General features: G+C 41.4%; 1 protein-coding gene across 1 annotated transcript in view; it reads left to right on the top strand.

The window, feature by feature from the left end:
• Positions 1–20723, top strand: part of SLC9A9 (solute carrier family 9 member A9) — a 1175932-nt gene that overhangs the window by 905618 nt on the left and 249591 nt on the right. The window contains exon 14 of the mRNA XM_073579113.1: positions 19923–20002. Within this exon, the coding sequence (XP_073435214.1) occupies positions 19923–20002 (80 nt within the window). The remainder of the gene's footprint in view (positions 1–19922; positions 20003–20723) is intronic.

The following is a 20723-nucleotide window of genomic DNA, read 5'->3' as shown; positions in this document are numbered from 1 at the left end:
GTTTGTGACATGCACACTTTGTGAGATAGACAGCCACAGTGTAATGTCTGAATCTTGGGAATTTTTCTTTAGTATTTTTCAAAAATAATTATTCCACACTTTCCACAAAGATTTGTACAAAAATGCAAAAACTACAGTCTTTTGTAAATAGAAAACACAACAACTTTAACACTCATTTCAGATTTTTTTTTTCTGGAAAAATATTGTGCTGCCTTGATGCTGGTTTCTAGTGCATTATGAATCAAGGAAAAAAATATATAATTGTAATTCAAATGCAGTAGAACAGATGCTAGCTCCACTATATCACTATATCACTTTTGTTAGCACTTGTCCTATCTCTATCTCTTTATCTAATTCTTTCCCCATCAGTTGAATCTCTAGATTATTCCCAAATGATTGTACTCCTCTTCTTCACTGCTGCAGTTATGTAACACATTACTGTCTGGCCTATTTGTCCAATTGTTTAGGACTTTCCCTATCTGTACTGCTGTACTTTGAGCTCTGAGGTCCTCTTACTATACAAAATCACAATAAAAGAGTTGCTGCATTCCCAGCCTAGGATTTTATCCTGTATATACTAGTCCCGTCTGATTGGCTGCTCTATACCATATGATGTAATGACTACAAGGCTTAATGGGAAAACCTGTGTGGTTGTGCTTGAGCTCACATGGCCATTTTTTAAGTGAGTTACACAAACTGAATCACCAGTTGTTTGGATTCACTGAGACCTGCAATTTTTTTTATAAAATTCAACTCATATTCATGTTCAATTATTGATTCCCTAATCTCTAGTTACCAACACATGACAATTGGACATGTATGCAAGAACCTAACCTTATGCTTCTCAAGTATATCTAGTTTTTCTGTCACACTGACTTTATGTTGATTTTGAAGTGGTTTCTGCACCAAATCCCCTTTCATAATTGACTTCAACGTTTTTTTGTAACATTTTCGATTTCAATGGCAGAAGCACACTGCTTTTCATACAGCACATTTTTTTTTCCAGCTTGGCTTGTAAAACTTCTTTAAAAGGCTTGGGGAAAAAAGTAAAAAATCCAGAAATGGAACAAAAAAGCATAAAAACTGGATTAGAATTGAAAACATTATTAAAAAACACAAATGAATTTCTAGTGTGGATTAAAAAAATTTCAGAATTGAGAGTCCTCAGTGGTTGATACCTTTTACTCCATCTCCAAATAAACTCAGTGTGATCATACTCTTATGGTTACCAGTAGGAGACATCTGACAGTTATCTGGTTCTTCCAAGGGAAGGTTGAAAGGTAGAGACATTGTCAATCACAGTCCATTTAACCCCTTAATGACAGCCAATTTGGTACTGAATGACCAAGCCAATTTTTACAATTCTGACCACTGTCACTTTCTGAGGTTATAGCTCTGGAACACTTCAATGGATCCCATTGATTCTGAGAATGTTTTTTTCATGACATATTGTATTTCATGTTAGTGGTAACATTCTTCGATATAACTTGCATTTATTTATGAAAAAAAAAAAAGAAATCTGGCCACGATTTTAAAAATGTTGCAATTTTCAAACTTTTAAATTTTTTTACCCTTAAATCAGAGAGTGATGTCACACAGCATAGTTAATACATAACATTTCCCATATGTCAACTTTACATCAGCACAATTTTGGAAACATAATTTTTTTTTGTTAGAACGTTATAAGGGTTAAAAGTTGACCAGCGATTTCTCATTTTTCCAACAAAATTTACAAAACCATTTTTTTAGGGACCACATCACATTTGAAGTGAGTTTGGGGGGTCAATATAACAGAAAATACCCAAAAGTGACACCATTCTAAAAAGTGCACCCCTCAGGGTGCACAAAACCACATTCAAGAAGTTTATTAACCCTTCAGGTGCTTCACGAAACCTAAAGCAATGTAGAAAAAATTTACTTTGGAACCAATTTTTTTTATTTTCACAAGGTTATCAGGAGAAAATGAACAATAAAATTTGAAACAAATTGATTAGAAACAAAAACAAAATTCCCAGTTACTGCAAAGTATCGAACAGAACATCATCGCAGATGTCACTTTTAGGCCGGGGTCACACTAGAGAGTAATACGGACGAGAGTCATAAAAGCCACGCATTGCACTCGGACCAATGATTCTCTATGGGGTAGCTCCCTTCAGCCGTATATTTCTCGCTCGCATTTTATGGTCCGAGACAATCGCAGCATGCTGTGATTGCCAGCGTATTCCGGCCGAAATATGCCAATGCAAGTCTATGGGTGCGCAAACACAACGCATTACACACCGATCAGATGTGTGACTTGCGAGAAATACATACCCGGTGTCCTTTACAAAAGCCGTCAATTCAGTGCGCGATACAGTAAAATCTCACAGACATGTTTAATAAAGAAACGAAAGAATAGATATAGACACATAGAATACATATATATATATATATGTGTGTGTGTATATATATATATATATATATATATATATATATATATATATGGTACATGTCATTGAGACACACACATATATATATATATATATTTATATTTCATAGAGTTCTACATAGCATAATAGCCGCTAATTCAATTGCCGGCTTCTGTCAAATCATTCCAAATCCCAACATGAAATGACACATAGTTTACATACAGTAAACCATTTTATTTCATGTATTTTTTATATGTCCCTGACTAATAATTAGATTAGAGTTTGTGTTCAAAATTTGGGACATCTAGGTGTTAAATTAAGGGGTTAATTCATTGGAAAAAAAATGCGTGGGCTCCCACGGTAAAATCGCAGCGAGAGGTAAAGCAGGTGAGTGAGGGCAGATTTTACTAGTCTTGAGAGGGATCAGTGTTTTTGCCCCCCCGGCGACAAAAATCGGCTCCCATACACCCCAGAAAAGGCGCATCTATAAGATGCGCCTTTTCTGGCACTTATCCTCTCTATTCCCATTGCCCTGTAGTGGTGGCTAATGGGTTAATATGAATAGGTTAATGTCACCTTGCAATTGGAAGGTGACATTAAGCCGATTAATAATGGAGAGGTGTCAATAAGACACTTATCCATTATTAACCCTAGACTATTAGACGGTTAAAAAACACACAGACATTGATGAAAAATTATTTTAATGAAATAAAGACACCTAGTTTTTGACCTAATTTATTCCTCTGCTAATCCAAAAATAAACCTGTACCATTGACCTGTACCAAAAATAAAACAAAAAAGCAACCATATCCTTACCTCTCCGCTGCTCAGTCAGGTCCCCCGCCGCAATCCATCAGAAAGGGTTAAATGGTTTACACAGGGATCGGTGCTAATGCGACCAGCCCCATGTAAACCACTGCCAGAATGAATTAGTTCCTCTCTGCGCAGCCTCCCTGGCTGCCCGAAGATGAGCTAATGAGCGTGAGAAAGTTTCTGCATTTTTTCCCACGCTCATTAGTTCACCTGAGGTCAGCCAGTGACGTCAGTCAGTGACATCAGTGTGGCTGCGTGGATTTCCTGGCTGACCTGAGGTGAACTAATGTGCGTAGGAAAAATGCAGAAACTTTCCCACGCTCATTAGTTCATCTCCGGGCAGCCGGGGAGGCTGTGCAGAGATGAAATAATTCATTCTGGCAGTGGTTCACATGGGGCTGGTCGCATTAGCACCGGACCCCTTTGTAAACCACTTAACCCTTTCTGATGGATTGCAGCAGGGGACCTGACTGAGCAGCGGAGAGGTAAGGATATGGTCGCTTTTTTGCTTTATTTTTGTTACAGGTCGATGGCTTTTATTTGGATTAGCAGAGGAATAAATTTTGTGAAAAACTAGGTGTCTTTATTTCATTAAAATAATTTCTCATTAATGTCTGTGTGTTTTTTAACCATTTAATAATCTAGGGTTAATAATGGACAAGTGTCTTATTGACACCTCTCCATTATTAATCAGCTTAATGTGACCTTCCAATTGCAAGGTGACATTAACCTATTCATATTAACCCATTAGCCACCGCTACAGGGCAATGGGAATAGAGAGGATAAGTGCCATAAAAGGCGCATCTTATAGATTCGCCTTTTCTGGGGTGTCTGGGGGCAGATTTTTGTAGCCAGGGGGGCCAAAAACAATGGTCCCTTTCAAGGCAAGTAAAATCTGCCCTCACTCACCTGCTTTACCTCTCTGTGTGCAATTTTGCCGCGGGAACCCACGCATTTTTTCCAACGAATTAACCCCTTAATTTAATACCTAGACGTCCCAAATTTTGCACACAAGCCCAAATCTAATTATTAGTTAGGGACATATAAAAAAATACATGAAATAATTTGGTTTACTGTATGTAAACCATGTGTCATTGCATGTCAGGTTTTAGAATGATTTGGCAGAAGCCGGCAATTGATTTTGCGGCTATTCTGCTATGTAGAACTCTATGAAATATACATATATGTGTCTCAATGACATGTGTGTATATATATATATATATATATATATATATATGTATTCTATGTGTCTATATCTATTCTTTCTTTTGTGTTATAAAACCTGTCATAGGGCTCCATTATATGTCCATTTTGCCAGCCTGCGAGAAAATCTCGGCATACGGATTCCATAGGGATTACATACGGATGCTTACATGCGCAAAATACGCTGCCACACAAATCAATCAGTGCAGGCTGAAGGCTACTGTGTGGGGACTTCGTGTAAGAAGATGGTGCTGGATGGTAGAGTGGATAGGTAGAAAGATGACCAGGGCCGGCTAAGGGGACAGAGGTGCATGGAGCTTTAAAGCATTGTACTATGGATATTGCAGCTGGAAACAAGCTGACTATTGTGGGATTATGTCTGTATGCACAACCTCTAGCAGTAAAACAAGAGGTACAATGATAAATTGCCAAATTTAGAAAGATTAAAATAATCTTTATTGGTAGTATGATAAAATTCAGTACCAACCAACAGTAAAAAATTATATAAATCAAGCTAACAGAACAAGAAGGAGCACAGATAGAAGGAGAATAAAAGGTTACTACCAGCAATCTGAGACACAAAAATGCTATTCAAAAAGAAAAAAACTCTAAAGAATAGCAAGAATCTTCAAAAATGATAATATGGGCAAAAAAACTGCTTTTTCACATGTGGAAGCATATAGTGCCTAGTGCAATGAATCAATATACCCTATGAAACCAGCAGCATTCCCAAATCACAATAGATCCTAATTAACAAAGGTAATTATATGAAATTGCATAGATTAACAATACTTAGTGAAAACAGCGTATAAATATCGATACATAATGCCAAGAGGGCGTGCCATAGAAGAAGCACTTTAGCGAAACGGCTCAGTCGGGGTGGGAGCATGCATAGCTGGAGTCTCTGCACTGAAGCACTTTCTAGGTATAACTCCATACTGTTATTTCTCATTTTGCATCATGGCTTCTTATATATCTTTTTTGCACTAAGCACTTTATAGGTACATCATTTTGATAGAGTTTCTTAGGCCCATGATAAATATATACTGATTACAGCATTTGCATTATATGACTTCGCACTGAAGCGTCTTTTCTATTATGCCATATCACTGTTTTTCCATTCTTTTAATGGCTCTTGGCATTATGTATCGATATTTATGGGATGTTTTCACTAAGTATTGTTAATCAATCCAATTTCATATAATTACCTTTGTTAATTAGGATCTATTGTGATTTGGGAATGCTGCTGGTTTCATAGGGTATATTGATTCATTGCCCTATGCACTTTATGCTTCCATATGTGAAAAAGCAGTTTTTTTGCCCATATTATCATTTTTTGAAGACTCTTGCTATTCTTTAGAGTTTTTTCTTTTTGAATAGCATATTTGTGTCTCAGATTGCTGGTACTAACCTTTTATTCTCCTTCTATCTGTGCTCCTTCTTGTTACGTTAGCTTGATTTATATCATTTTTTACTATTTTTGTACTGAATTTTATCATACTATCAATAAAGATTATTTTTATCTTTCTAAATTTGGCAATTTCTCGTTGTACCTCTTGTTTTACTGCTAGAGGTTGTGCATACAGACTTCATGAATGGACATTTTTGCCCTAATATTTGTTAATTGAGAGTGTTTTGAATTAATTTAATGTGAGATTATGGTTGAAAAAACGGACTGTCAGGACGGCGGCCGCAGACGCGGCCCAGCAGGCGCCTCCAAGCCCGCCTCCAAGCCAATGGCAAGGGGGCGGGCGTCCCCGGGGATGCAATATGGACCCTCTATACCACAGAGGGGGACCCGGGCCTATCCAGACTAGGGAAGGGCAGCGACCGGGATTCTGATAGGCCTAGGGAATGGCAGCGACCGGGATTCTGTGGCAGCTGAGCATGTGGACAAAGAAAACACGTAGGACTCGATAACACCGCACAACTTCAGGTATAAAGAACGTAAAGTTTACTTAAAGTAAAGTCACAGTACATAGACAAAATATGGCTATGCCAGGCTCCCGATTCCACACCTCCCAGAAGGGTACCACCCAGTGGACCCCAAGGCACCAACGGATCGCCTAGGCACACAAAGGCGGGACATCAGGACACAGGCAGGACATAAGGGTACATAAGGACATCATGACACAGGCCGGACATCAGGCTGGACATCAGGACCTCAGGCTGGACATCAGGACACAGGCTGGACATCAGGGTTCATGGGGTCGCCAAGACACAGGCAGGACATTAGGGTACATGAGGTCATCAGGACGCAGGCAGGACATCAGGGTACACGAGGTCATCAAGACATCAGGGAACATGAGGACATCAGGACAATCAGGGTCACCCACAGGACATCAGAGTCACCAGCAGACACCAGACAGGAGTCGCTTAGTTCCGGACATCCAACACAACCTACAGGCACCACTGCAGTCATCAAGCTCCAGGCAGCGGTCATCAGGTTCCAGACTGCGGTCGTCAGGCTCCGGGCATCGGACCTAGGAAGGAACTCAAGCGTGATGGTGCTAGAACTGCAGGATTGCTGGGCCTGCATGGAGCTAGCACCAAATGGTACTCAGAGCACAGGGTAGTAGATGCTCAGTAGGAACACCGTTTACAAGAGTCTCAGAGTCAATGGGTGCAGGGCTCCAAACTCAGAGGGATTCCAGGAATATAACACAGCAGACAGTTCAGACAGGGTCAGGTACAGGACAGGTACAGGATTAAGGATTCAGACCCGGATATACCACCTCAGAGGCAGGGCGAGGGAACAGGACAAAGCAGGAATCAAGGCAGGGACTTTGGTACCAATACAGAGACAAACGAGGTCCAAGGACACAGACCCAAAACACACATGGCAAGGTTTAGGAGCTTAGTGAGTTGTGAGTAGCTCTGGCCACACCCATAGGGCACGGTAAGTTTATAAAGGAGCTGCCCCTCAGCAATTGACTGGGGACAGCATTTCAAGTACACACACTAACCCTTATAAAAGCAGGGAGGTTTGGCCGCGAACTCCCTAAGCACACACAGAAACCATTGCAGCACAGTCAGTGCAGGAACTGCAGCATAGAGCACCTGGCATCGTCTGCAAGCCTAGACACACGAGGAAAGTCATGCACCAGCTGCAAATGACCTCGCAACCCGCGGACAGCTTCCACAGCGGCAACCAGGGACCGCACATGCGGATGGTCAAGCAGCAGAGCAAAGACCTAACAACACATGTGCAGTTAGGCAGCAGAGCAGGGAACTGAGCAGGCTCCAGCCAACAGTATCACAGCTCAATTAGGGGGAAAGGAGCAAAGGGTTAAAGCAAACACATGCATTGTCACGCCGACAAGCAGATGCAAACAGAATGGCGTGACACGGACAAAGCATAATTCAGGCACTTAGGGAGTAAAATGGAGGGAGTGGTAACAAACTTGGAGATAATGTTATAGTGTGGGAAAACCCCGCTGAGCACTAGAGTTATTTAAAATGGGCAACATTAATTCAGTATCAGGAACAGTGTATAGGGATTGAGGACTTTCTTTCTAGGCTTCATGCTCCACCCTTTGGTTTGTTTCTCAGTTTGATCTGATACCAAAGCTGAATGTGTGTCATTTTTCTTTATATGATTTGGATTACTGGCACAGTGACTATGCCAGTTCACCAACTGTGCCGAGAACTGCAAAACATGCTATTCACTTGAATGGGGTCATGTTCTAGTTCGCAGCACAGCCGTGAATTCTAAATCGTGGCCCTTTCCTTCCCTTTCCCATATCCAAGCAATGCGACATAACATTAAAAAAAAGAAAATACCCTTTTTAAATTTCTATTGATGCGTGTGTTCAGTGAATGATTGCGCTCTGTTCCTCAGTCACAGTGAATATATCACATTTTTTACAAGCCAACAAGATAAGATACCAGTAAATGTTCAGCTATCATATGACAACCCTGTTATTATTGAATTATACACATTGTCAAAAAATAGATTCGATTAACCTTGTACAGCATGCAATTTGATGTCGTGACGGAAATTTTAAAGACTGATCAGCATATGCAAAAAATCTACTAAATGTATTTTGTGTTTAACGCTATGTTGGTATGCAATTTGTGTTTGCAGATTATTTCATAGATGTAAATCATGAATAAAGATTTCTAAGTGTAATAAGACTCACACTGTGATTGCACAATAGAGTAACCAGTATTGAAGTACAGTATTCTGTAGCTACTAAAAAGAAACATAAAAATATCAGAAATAATGTAATTCCTAAGTTTCATTGTAAAAGAGACATCCAGGAGCATAACATATACCTTACCGAAGTACCTTAAAGTAAAACTTTGGTTGCATTTCACCCTGGGGTCCTGCTATTTGAATCTTGCTTTTGTTGTCACGTTCCATGTAGCTATTATCATAAGTTGCCCTGAAATCTATATAGTGTTATTTGCTATCTCCAATATAGGAAAATAGTAGACCAAGAAAGATTAGAAGAGTTCTGCAAGAAGATGATGGCAATCACAGGATTGGTGAATATTTGTGTTATGTCTGTCAGAAGCCAAAGGCCCAAAAAGGCAACCTCTGACAGAATTGGCGCAAGCCACTCCATCTGGCAGATACCATAGGAAACCCCGGCCTTCACCCTTTAACCCATATACAGGGATCTCATCCTATAAAGGGGTCCACTAGATTGGTTCCACAGAAGGTCTGCCGTCCGGAGGAGCGAAACAGGGCAACAGAATGGTCTGGTAGCTGGGAGAAATCCAAGAGGGGAGCAAAGGTACAAAATCATCAGGCAGGAGAAATGTCAATAAACAAGCTGAGGTCAAAACAGGAATCACATATACTAGGCAGGAGCAGAAAACACCAGCCTAAACCAGAGGAGCCCAAGGCTATATCTGGCAGCTTTAGTAGGGTGTGGTGCTTCCCAATAGGTTGAAGTACAGAGCTGAATACTCCAGCTGGACAACACATGCACCCATACTGCTAGACTGGCCAGTACTACAGATGGCTGGACAGAGCCTGCACTACCCAGAATGTCTAGTACCGACATCTCCTATCACCAACTACACCCGTATAATAGAGCAACGTCTGGTGATAGGAACAAACGTCACTGGAGCAGGTCCTTTTGGAAATGTGACAATTTGGAGGAGGGTGTATGGCACACAAATTTCAGGTATAATAAGTTTTTAGTTTTGTTTTGGAGCTATGCTTTAGCCCAATTTTTTGTGTGTGGTAAAACTTTACAATGTTGCCATTGAGGCTCCCCTTAATAAGCCACATCACCATGTGAAGGCAATACAGACTCGTGTATATGAAGCCCTTGGACATGGGGGGTCCCATTCAATATTTGTCATGTCTATATTAATAGGAATGGTGAAAACCCCTCAGTGGTTTCTGCACGTGCATTGTTAGCTTTGTTTGACCCGTTGAAGCGCTCGAGCAGCGCGAAACGGCCGTTGTCAGCCTTCCTTGCACTCCTTATGTCATTCCCCCGACTTGACATGTTCATGATATGTCAATAAATCAGTGAAACTTTCATCTCGATGAGTGCGACCTTTTCTCTTTGCATGGATTCCCAGGATTGACTGTTTCCAGGTCTGGCACCCGAGATTCCCAGCTGTTGGGCTTCTGCATGCCGCACATCATTTGAAGTTACACGGTAACAGCGGTGCCGTCCGCTTTTTATCTTGAGTTTTGTTGATAACTAAGGCTGTATCTACCCTCCTGTTACCTAAATATACCTGACTACAATATAGCCTCTTGGCATTCTCCGTATTGTTATCCTGTGGTTGGCCATTGTAAATGTATCATAACCCTCAGTACGCAACTGACGAAGGTCTTTTGTATGGACCGAAACGTTTTGTATATGCTGCTGTTTGGGATTGAATAAAATCACCTACAACTTTAACACTAAGTTGAGTGCCGGGTTCTATTTTTTCATTAATTACGGTTTGGGAACCTACCTGAGCACCATTAGTCATTGCTGTGCACACACTTTCTATGTACAATGAAATTTGGGAAACACTGGTGTAAATGGTGTAAATTAGCCTCCTAGACTATTGACACTCTTTAATTTCTGCTACTGCGTTATCATGACTCTGCATTCTTCACAGGCTGGAAAATGAACTTCCTTGCTGGAAAATGAACATATAATCAAAACATAGATAAGTTCACTGAGCTTGTGTTCTTTAAATGGAACCAACTCGACAAGAAGACCCTTTAAAAATTATTGTATGAGGCCCCAGAATTGGTAACCTGATTTATATAATCTGTGGAGGAATTAGGCACAGATGTACTTTACTGTTTTGTTCAAGACCTTGATTTATGAGTATTGGTGCACATTGTTACATCCGAATATTTTAGCAAAGTGGCACTTTATTATGCTGATGGTCTCTGATACAAGAAACTGTGCACATTGTTACATGAGGATATATCCATTCTCTGAACTATCACCTACATTTAGAATCTAGGAAGCACCAGATTTATATTATGGCTATATCTGTATTGTATATTTTTTCTATATGTGTGTGATCAATATAGGGGAATTCAGGGTCTGTCGACATTAAGTAGGGTAGACATGTCGAATAATTAGGGCGCCAACCTCCGCAGATAGACAGGTAATCAGCTCTATAGGGTCTACTAGGGTCAGTTAGCCTGCCTATCTATGTATTTTTTACTTTGATATCTTACCCATATTAACCCCTTTTAAAAAGGATTTGCCTGAACATATGTTTATATACTTTTTAAAGATATTTAATAAAGGTTCATTTTTAAGGGTTTTCCTTCTGGTGTAGTTCTTTCCTTATGGGATTTGGACCCTAGTTACTATATCAGTTGTTAAAATTGCTACAGGTGCATTTATCACCAAAAACTTTGGAACAATATGAAGGATATGGTTGTGCCGAACCATCTGATCAGCCTCATTACGAACCTTTACATTGACCATGAAGCAACAGTCCAAACAAAACACGGCGACATGGCATAATTCAAAGTAGAGCGAGGTGCCAGACAAGACTGCCTTTTGTCACCATTTCTCTTCAATTTATACGAAGAGGCTATTTTCAGGAAGGCTGGACTTGCTGAAAAAGAAGGAATTCAAATTTGAGTCATCAACAATTCTACATACCCAGACCTTACAACAATGATAGCAACAAGTGTAGATGGAGTAAATGACTTATTTTGGAGTGTCAAGATGTGACTGCTACTCAACACCAAGAAGAAAAAGATATCAACTACTGTCAGGTACGACCAGGACACAATTGAGATAGAAGGAAGCGAACTGAAGGTTGTAAAAGACTTCCATCTACTCAGATCGATGATTACTCAAGATGCAGCAACGACACCATAAGTCAATAGGAGAATAGCTATGGCCAAATCAATAATGAAGTCACTGGACAAGATCTTCAAATCGAGGAACATTTCACTGGCAATGAAGGCACACCTAGCGCATAGTTTGGTCTTTTGTGTGGTAACATACTGGATGCGAAACCTTGACGATAATAAAACAAGACAGAACAAAAATCGACGTCTTTGAAATGTGGTGCTGGAGAAAGGTGTTATTAATAACATGGATAACAAAAAGAACAAATAATAGTGGAACAAATCAAGCCAGACATGTCACTTGTAGCAAGCATCATCAAGCTACAACTTGCCTACTTTGGACACCTCACACAAAGACAGCAATCACTGGAGAAGGACATCATGGTCAGAAGAATAGAAGGAACCAGGAGAAGAGAAAGACCAGCAAAATAATAGCTTGACACTATCCAAACATGCACAAGATCAATCTTCCTACAGATCGTTCATTCATCAAGTCGCCATTGCTTGAGATCAGGCCGAAGGCCGTTAAAGAAAAAAAGGAGCATTTACACCATCCAATTATGTGGTGATAAATGAACATTGATTGGTAAATATTTACTGATCGGCCGTCGTTTATAGCCTGTTTATACAGGCAGACCGTTTTTCAGAACTATCTAGGGTAGTTCTTTCAGTGCAAACCGTTATATTCTTCATTTTTTCTTGAAACATTGTCATTAATTTTTTTGATGGAGTAAAGCTTTTAATACTTCATTCCCTGAAGTGCTGCGGTAAATCCCTTTCATGGTATACAGCCAGAAAAGTAAAGGGTCAGCAAAAAGTCTGAGGTAATCAAAACAAATGTGAGTATACATACAAAAATTTTGTTGATTGAGCCTGGGAAACCATTTTAATATTTCCAATCGAAATTTCTGCAGTATCTGATTTGCATAGTTGCAAATAGAAATACCAGCAAAAGACGTCAAATGCCCATGCTACAAGGCGACTCAATATCATACTACAATGAAGGAGGAACAACGAGTAAATGTAGCCAAAAATTTAAAGAGATAATTATATTTATCAAACAAGTTAAACTTTAATAAATATTTGTAATACAAACATCATACATAAAACAACATGCATGGGCATATATCAATGTCATGTGACTGACTCCATAGGTCAATATAATGACCAAGAGAAACGGGACCCACAATGTGAATAACATATGTACTATTCAAAAAAGGAAAAAAAGGTTTTTTTTCCTTATATAAAGAAATTAGAATATATTTTTTATTCACATATTCTCCAGGGATAGGGATTTAGGCGGTACTAACTTCCCCAAAACCCACTATTACTATACCGCTAAGTGAATGGCTTCACATAGACACAAATTAGCTCCTTTATGATACAGTGCACAATAAAGAAAGGTCTATAAGAAGGTAAGTGCAGAGTAATTACCCATAGCGGCGTGTGTGCAGTCCCGTCTGAACCTCGGTCAGATACCCCGACGCGCGTTTCACGATGTCGCTTCCTCAGGGGCCCGAGGAACTCCCTCTTCTGGTAAAAGAAGGTAGTGAGCCTGATTGTCAAACACCTGAGGCTGATGATTATGACTGGCTGAGTGGAGTTACGGACTGGATATAATGCTGCCGACGCCCTTCTGCCCTGCGGGTGATTTCTCTGTGGGATCCTTGGAGACCAGTCTGAATTCCTGCTCCTCCAAAGCTAAGTTTGCTGCTCGGCCTTTTGCTTTTGTTCTTTGACTTTGTTTTTGCTTTGTTTTTCTGGATTTCTGCCATTCCCTGCTGGGGTGTGCTGAATTCATTTAGCTCTGTCTTCTGAAAATACCTGAGTGCTGATTCAGTTTTTGAAGCCTAGCTGCTTCAGGGCCTTTTTCATATCAGCTGGTTGGCTTATGTCTTTGATAGGGTATTGGCAGATTGCAGACAGCAGCCTTCCGGTCCCTTCCTATCTAGGTAGTTTTGGGGCCCCGTCTTTGCTCAGTCTATCTTTCTGTCTGTGTTAGTATTTTCATCTTGCTTCACCGTCATTATATGTTGGGGGCTGCCTATTGCTTTGGGGTCTGCTCTGGGGCAGTTTAGATTTCCCCTTTCTTTCTTTAGGCCTATGTATTTCTCCGGCTGTGATCGAGGGGTCTAGGGCATCGTAGGAACCCCCCACGGCTACTGCTAGTTGTGTTGATAGGTTCAGGGGTCTGCAATCTGATAGTTGCCAACTTCTCTGGTTTTCTGGACTTAGCTTGTATTTCTGCTTTTGCCTCCTACGGTGACTCATTCATAACAGAATCACCCGCCATACCGCAGATTCTAGGGTATTCAATAGCAGGAAAGAATTGTAAAAAAAAAAAAAAAAATGTGTATATTTTTTCCTCTATATCTCTGAGGCCGTAGGGGGAATTTTTTTTTCTCTCAATGGAGATAAAGCAATTGTCTGATCGTGTGGAGCAGCTCGCTGCGGAAGTGCGGGGAATTTCCACCTACCTTGCTCATTCACATGCTGCTGAACCAAAGATTCCTACACCTGATGTATTTTTTGGGGATCGGTCTAAATTTTTGAATTTCAAAAATAATTGTAAATTATTTTTTGCCTTGAAGCCTAACTCGTCAGGGAGCTCCGCGCAGCAGGTTAAAATTGTCATCTCTTTGCTGTGTGGCGATCCCCAGGATTGGGCGTTTTCTTTGAAACCAGATGATCCTATTCTGACTAATGTGAACGCATTCTTTCAAGCTTTGGGGTTGTTGTATGATGAACCTAATGCCATTGATCAGGCTGAAAAGACCCTGGTGGCATTGAGCCAGGGTCGTGATTCTGCAGAATTGTACTGTCAAAAATTCCGAAAGTGGGCAGTACTTACTACCTGGAATGATAATGCCTTGGCTGCTCTCTTTCGGAAGGGGTTGTCAGAAGCCGTAAAAGATACTATGGTGGGATTTCCTGTTCCCTCTGGTCTTGACGATTCTATGTCATTAGCCATTCAGGTTGATCGGCGTTTGCGCGAACGCAAAGCTGCACGAGAGGTGTTGCCACCTGTTGAACAAATGTCTGAACCTATGCAATGTGATAGAGTTTTTTCCAGAGAGCAGCGTCAGGAGTTCAGAAGGCGTAATAAGTTGTGTTTTTTCTGTGGAGATGCCTCACATATTATTTCTGTCTGTCCCAAACGAGAGAAACGCTTTGCACACACATTTTCTGTTGGGGGTGTTCAACCTAAGTTTCTTCTGGCTATTACTCTGATCTGCTCCCTGTCCACATTTTCCGCCAAGGCGTTTGTGGATTCGGGAGCAGCCCTAAACCTAATGGACTTGGATTTTGCTAAACGTTGTGGATTTCCGATGACACCTCTGCAGACGCCTATCCCTTTGAGGGGAATTGATGCTACTCCTTTGGCTAAAAATAAACCCCAGTTTTGGACCCAGGTGGTAATGCGGGTCGCCCCAGACCATCAAGAAAATTGCAGATTTCTGGTGTTGCATAATCTGTATGATACTGTTGTTCTGGGGTTTCCCTGGTTACAGATTCATAATCCAGTTTTGGATTGGAAATCTGTGTCTGTGGTGAGTTGGGGTTGTCGGTGTGCCTTTAGTGAGGCTCCGGTGTTTTCCACCTCTCCTCAGTCGCATGATGTTCCTGATTATTTGGCGGACTTTTATGATGTATTTAGTGAGAATGAGTCTGCGTCTCTGCCTCCTCATAGGAGCTATGACTGTGCAATTGAACTGAGCCCGGGGTGTAAATTTCCCAAGGGTCGGCTCTTCAATTTATCTGTACCCGAGCACAAGGCTATGCGATCCTATATTAAGGAGGCATTGGAGAAGGGTCATATTAGACCATCCTCGTCACCCTTGGGTGCCGGTTTTTTTTTTGTAGCCAAAAAGGATGGATCATTAAGACCTTGTATTGATTATCGTGCCCTCAACAAAATTACTATTAAATATCAGTATCCGTTACCCCTGATTTCTGATCTATTCTTCAGAGTTAAAGGTGCTTGCTGGTTTACCAAGCTTGACCTCAGGGGGGCGTATAATCTTATTCGCATTAAGCATGGGGATGAATGGAAGACGGCGTTTAATACTCCGGAGGGACATTTTGAGTACCTGGTGATGCCTTTTGGGCTCACTAATGCCCCTTCTGTCTTCCAGTGCTTCATGAACGATATTTTCCGAGATTTTGTCGATAAATTTTTGATTATCTGTCTGGATGATATTTTGATCTTCTCCAAGGATTGGGATTCTCATGTGGAACATATTCGGACTGTGTTCCGGATCTTGAGGGAGAATTCCCTGTATGTCAAGGGATCTAAATGCCTTTTTGGAGTACAGAGGATTTCTTTTTTGGGATTTATTTTGTCCCCGTCAACTATTGAAATGGACCCGGCCAAGGTACAGGCCATTCACGATTGGGTTCAGCCCACTTCTTTGAAGGCCCTCCAGAAGTTTTTGGGTTTTGCTAATTTTTATCGGAAATTTATAGCAAAATTTTCTAGTATTGCCAAGCCATTGACTGATTTGACTAAAAAGGGTGCTGATGTGTTAAATTGGTCTCCGGAGGCTGTTTCTTCCTTTCAGGAGTTGAAGCGAAGATTCACCTCCGCCCCGGTTTTGCGGCAACCTGATGTCTCACTTCCATTCCAGGTAGAGGTGGATGCTTCTGAGATTGGTGGAGGAGCTGTTTTGTCCCAAAAGGATCCTGTAACATCTAAAATGAATCCCTGTGCTTTCTTTTCCCGAAAGTTCTCTCCATCTGAACGTAACTATGATGTGGGGAATAGGGAACTGTTGGCCATGAAATGGGCATTTGAGGAGTGGAGACATTGGTTGGAGGGAGCTAAGCCTCAAGTCGTGGTCCTCACTGACCACAAGAATTTGATTTACCTAGAGTCGGCTAAGCGCTTGAACCCTAGACAGGCTAGGTGGGCCTTGTTTTTTACACGTTTTGATTTTGTGGTTTCTTTTCTTCCTGGAACAAAGAATGTCAAGGCAGACGCCCACTCTAGGAGCTTCCTTGCTGATTCTCCTGTGGTGACCAAGCCTGCTACCATCTTAGGCAAAGGGGTAGTTCTTTCTGCCATCTCGCCCGATTTGAGACGTGCTCTGGAAGAGTTCCAGGAGGACAAACCTGAGCGTTGTCCCAGTGGAAAGTTGTATGTTCCTGACCAGTGGAAGAATAGAGTGATGTCTGAAGTTCATTGCTCTGCTTTGGCTGGTCATCCAGGTATTTTTGGTACTAGAGATCTGGTGAGTCGGTCTTTTTGGTTGCCCTCCTTGTCTCGTGATGTCAGGAATTTTGTGCAGTCCTGTGGGACGTGCTCCCGGTCTAAATCGTGTTCTCGCTCTAGTGGGTTGTTGATGCCTTTGCCTGTCCCCAAGAGGCCATGGACCCATATTTCAATGGATTTCATCTCTGATATGCCTGTCTCTCAGAGGATGACTGTTATTTGGGTGATTTGTGATAGGTTCTCTAAGATGGTTCATCTTGTACCACTCCCTAAGTTGCCGTCTTCCTCTGAGTTGGTGCCCCTGTTTTGATAACAGGTGGTTCGTTTGCACGGGATTCCTGAGAACATTGTATCTGACAGAGGAGTGCAGTTTGTGTCTAGATTTTGGAGAACTTTCTGTTCCAGGCTGGGAATTCAGTTGTCCTTCTCCTCTGCTTTTCACCCTCAGACCAATGGGCAGACAGAGAGAACAAACCAGACCTTGGAGTCATATTTGAGATGTTTTATTTCTGCTGATCAGGATGATTGGGTTTCATTTTTGCCCTTGGCCGAATTTGCTTTAAATAATAGAGCTAGTTCTGCCACTTTGATGTCACCTTTTTTTTGTAACTTTGGGTTTCATCCTCGATTTTCTTCAGGGCAGGTGGAGCCCTCTGCCTGCCCAGGTGTTGACACTGTGGTGGAGAGAATGCACCAGATCTGGGACCAAGTGGTGGATAAGTTATCTCTCTCCCAGGAGAAGGCCCAGCGGTTTTCCAACCGACATAGGACCATTGGTCCCCAGTTTAAGGTTGGTGATATGGTGTGGTTATCATCAAAAAATATTGCTATGAAGGTGGCTTCTCCTAAGTTTAAGCCTAGATTTATTGGACCTTACAAGATTGTGGAGATTATAAATCCGGTCTCTTTTCGTTTGGCTCTTCCTGTCACATTTAAAATCCATAATGTGTTCCATAAATCTTTGTTGAAGAGGTTTGTTGAACCTGTTGTTCCGGGGGTGGCACCTCCAGACCCTGTATTAGTTGAAGGTAACATGGAATATGAGGTAGAAAAAGTACTGGATTCCCGTCTGGCTAGACGGAGACTCCAGTATTTGGTTAAGTGGAAGGGTTATGGTCAGGAGGATAATTCCTGGGTCTCCGCCTCTGATATTCATGCCAAACGATTGGTGCGTGCCTTTCATCGGGCTCACCCTGATCGCCCTGGTGGCATAGTTGAGGGTTCGGTGACCCCTCCTCAAGGGGGAGGTACTGTTGTGAGTTCATTTTCCCTTTCATTACTGAGGCCCGAGGAACTCCCTCTTCTGGAAAAAGAAGGTAGTGAGCCTGATTGTCAAACACCTGATGCTGATGATTGTGACTGGCTGAGTGGAGTTACGGACTGGATATAATGCTGCTGACGCCCTTCTGCCCTGCGGGTGATTTCTCTGTGGGATCCTTGGAGACCAGTCTGAATTCCTGCTCCTCCAAAGCTAAGTTTGCTGCTCGGCCTTTTGCTTTTGTTCTTTGACTTTGTTTTTGCTTTGTTTTTCTGGATTTCTGCCATTCCCTGCTGGGGTGTGCTGAATTCATTTAGCTCTGTCTTCTGAAAATACCTGAGTGCTGATTCAGTTTTTGAAGCCTAGCTGCTTCAGGGCCTTTTTCATATCAGCTGGTTGGCTTATGTCTTTGATAGGGTTTTGGCAGATTGCAGACAGCAGCCTTCCTGTCCCTTCCTATCTAGGTAGTTTTGGAGCCCCGTCTTTGCTCAGTCTATCTTTCTGTCTGTGTTAGTATTTTCATCTTGCTTCACCGTCATTATATGTTGGGGGCTGCCTATTGCTTTGGGGTCTGCTCTGGGGCAGTTTAGATTTCCCCTTTCTTTCTTTAGGCCTATGTATTTCTCCGGCTGTGATCGAGGGGTCTAGGGCATCGTAGGAACCCCCCACGGCTACTGCTAGTTGTGTTGATAGGTTGAGGGGTCTGCAATCTGATAGTTGCCAACTTCTCTGGTTTTCTGGACTTAGCTTGTATTTCTGCTTTTGCCTCCTACGGTGACTCATTCATAACAGTTCTCCATATTAATATTTATCTGTGTCTAAACTGTGATGGATCTCTGCTTGGTCAGATCTACCGTATATAGCCACTGCCTGTTATAAATTCCATACCTCTGACAAATTCTAAAATGTTTTTAAACGTTAAGCCTACATTCACATCTGATACAGTACTACTATCTGTAGCTAAGAATAACTAGTGTTAATGTCTCCTAGGAGTAGGTATGAGTACAAAGCCCTATTGAATATTAAAGGGGTTGTCCTGCACTATGAAGAACTTTATGTCCCTACAAAAATAATATGAAACACTTTAAAGTAATAACATTAAATATCTTTATTAATTATTTTTATAAATATGTAGTAAAAATATTATTCAAATCAGGGAGCTACAAGACATAGTATAAAAGCGGATGTCTAAGGTGGAAGTGCAAAGGTTTAATTCAACAGTTCAAATGTCAAGGGATCATACCAAAATCAACATGTTTCGCTTGTTGCTTTTTCAAGAGGATGTGATAGATATGTATTACAGTGTATGACTATGAAGAACCTTTCTAAACTTCAATATAACCAGCATGCTTATTTTACCTATATACTTTAATTACTCCCAGTGTCCTGTTTGTGGATTTTGGCCTCATATCACGTGACTGCACTATTTGGATCTCTCGGCACTTCTGCTGAGAGCACATTTGGATACTCATTGAGTGAGGCATCCAAACTCAGAGACAGCAAAGAGTTCAGGATTCCAACGTAACCTTGCAGTTTTCTCCCAAACATTTTGACTAACTGACTAATATGCGATTAGCCTAGGATTGTGTATGTGAACTGATGGGTTGAAGTATTAGCCCAACTAAAAACTGAGACTGATAAGAATGAGGACAATCTGCATACAGCTTCACAGTATACATTACAGTGAGAAAATGTGGTTCAATACTGTAATCAATGACTTATTGCATTTGTTTTGTTCAACAGAGGACAGAAAACCCAGATCAAGGTTCTACAAAGGAAGAGAGTGCCCTGCTGTTCAGAATATGGTATGGTTTTGATCACAAGTATCCTTTGCCTTGTATTATAATAGCTTCTCTTTCAAGCAAGAATATCGATGTGTCTGTAATTAAAAGAATATTCTCATCTTAGTGAAGTAATCATGATATGATGTCTAGAAATGAATGTGACAGTCTGCAGTGATGATTCTCTTAAGATGGCTGCAATTCTTACGAAGAATAGGCTTTATTTGCGTGTCAACGCATTTCTAGATTGCTCCAATTTCCTCATCAGGACATAACAGCTATGAACACATATAAAGGTTTAAGTATTAAAAAAGGCAACTATTCATAAAAAACGTCTAGGTGAAGGTAAGTATAATGAACGCTAGCCAGTTTTTATGAACTTTGGTCCCTTTTTTGTCTGGAAAGCATAAATTTGAAATGCCAGTATATTCATTTTTTTGGTCACCATTAGTGTTGAGCTTTCCGATACCGCAAGTATCGGGTATCGGCCGATATTTGCCGTATCGGAATTCCGATACCGAGTACCGATACTTTTTTCGTATCGGATACCGGAATCGGAAGTCCAAAATGCAATGAGCCACTTTTGTGGCTCTGATTGGCTGCCGAAATGACGTCATCATGATGCGCTGTCTGTGCGCATCATGATGCGCCGTCAGTTCGGGCCTTCGGGGGGCTGTGCCGACTGTCTGGGGGTCTGTACTGGCCTGCCGGTGGTCTGTGCAGGCTCCGGGGGTCTGTGCCGGCCTGCCGGTGGTCTGTGCAG

Source organism: Dendrobates tinctorius, unplaced genomic scaffold (genome assembly GCF_039654945.1).
Source record: "Dendrobates tinctorius isolate UK_male_01 unplaced genomic scaffold, ASM3965494v1 ptg000060l, whole genome shotgun sequence".
Classification (NCBI taxonomy): Eukaryota; Metazoa; Chordata; class Amphibia; order Anura; family Dendrobatidae; genus Dendrobates; species Dendrobates tinctorius.
Note: the sequence above shows the minus strand (reverse complement) of the source record. Positions and strands in the feature narration are given on the sequence as shown.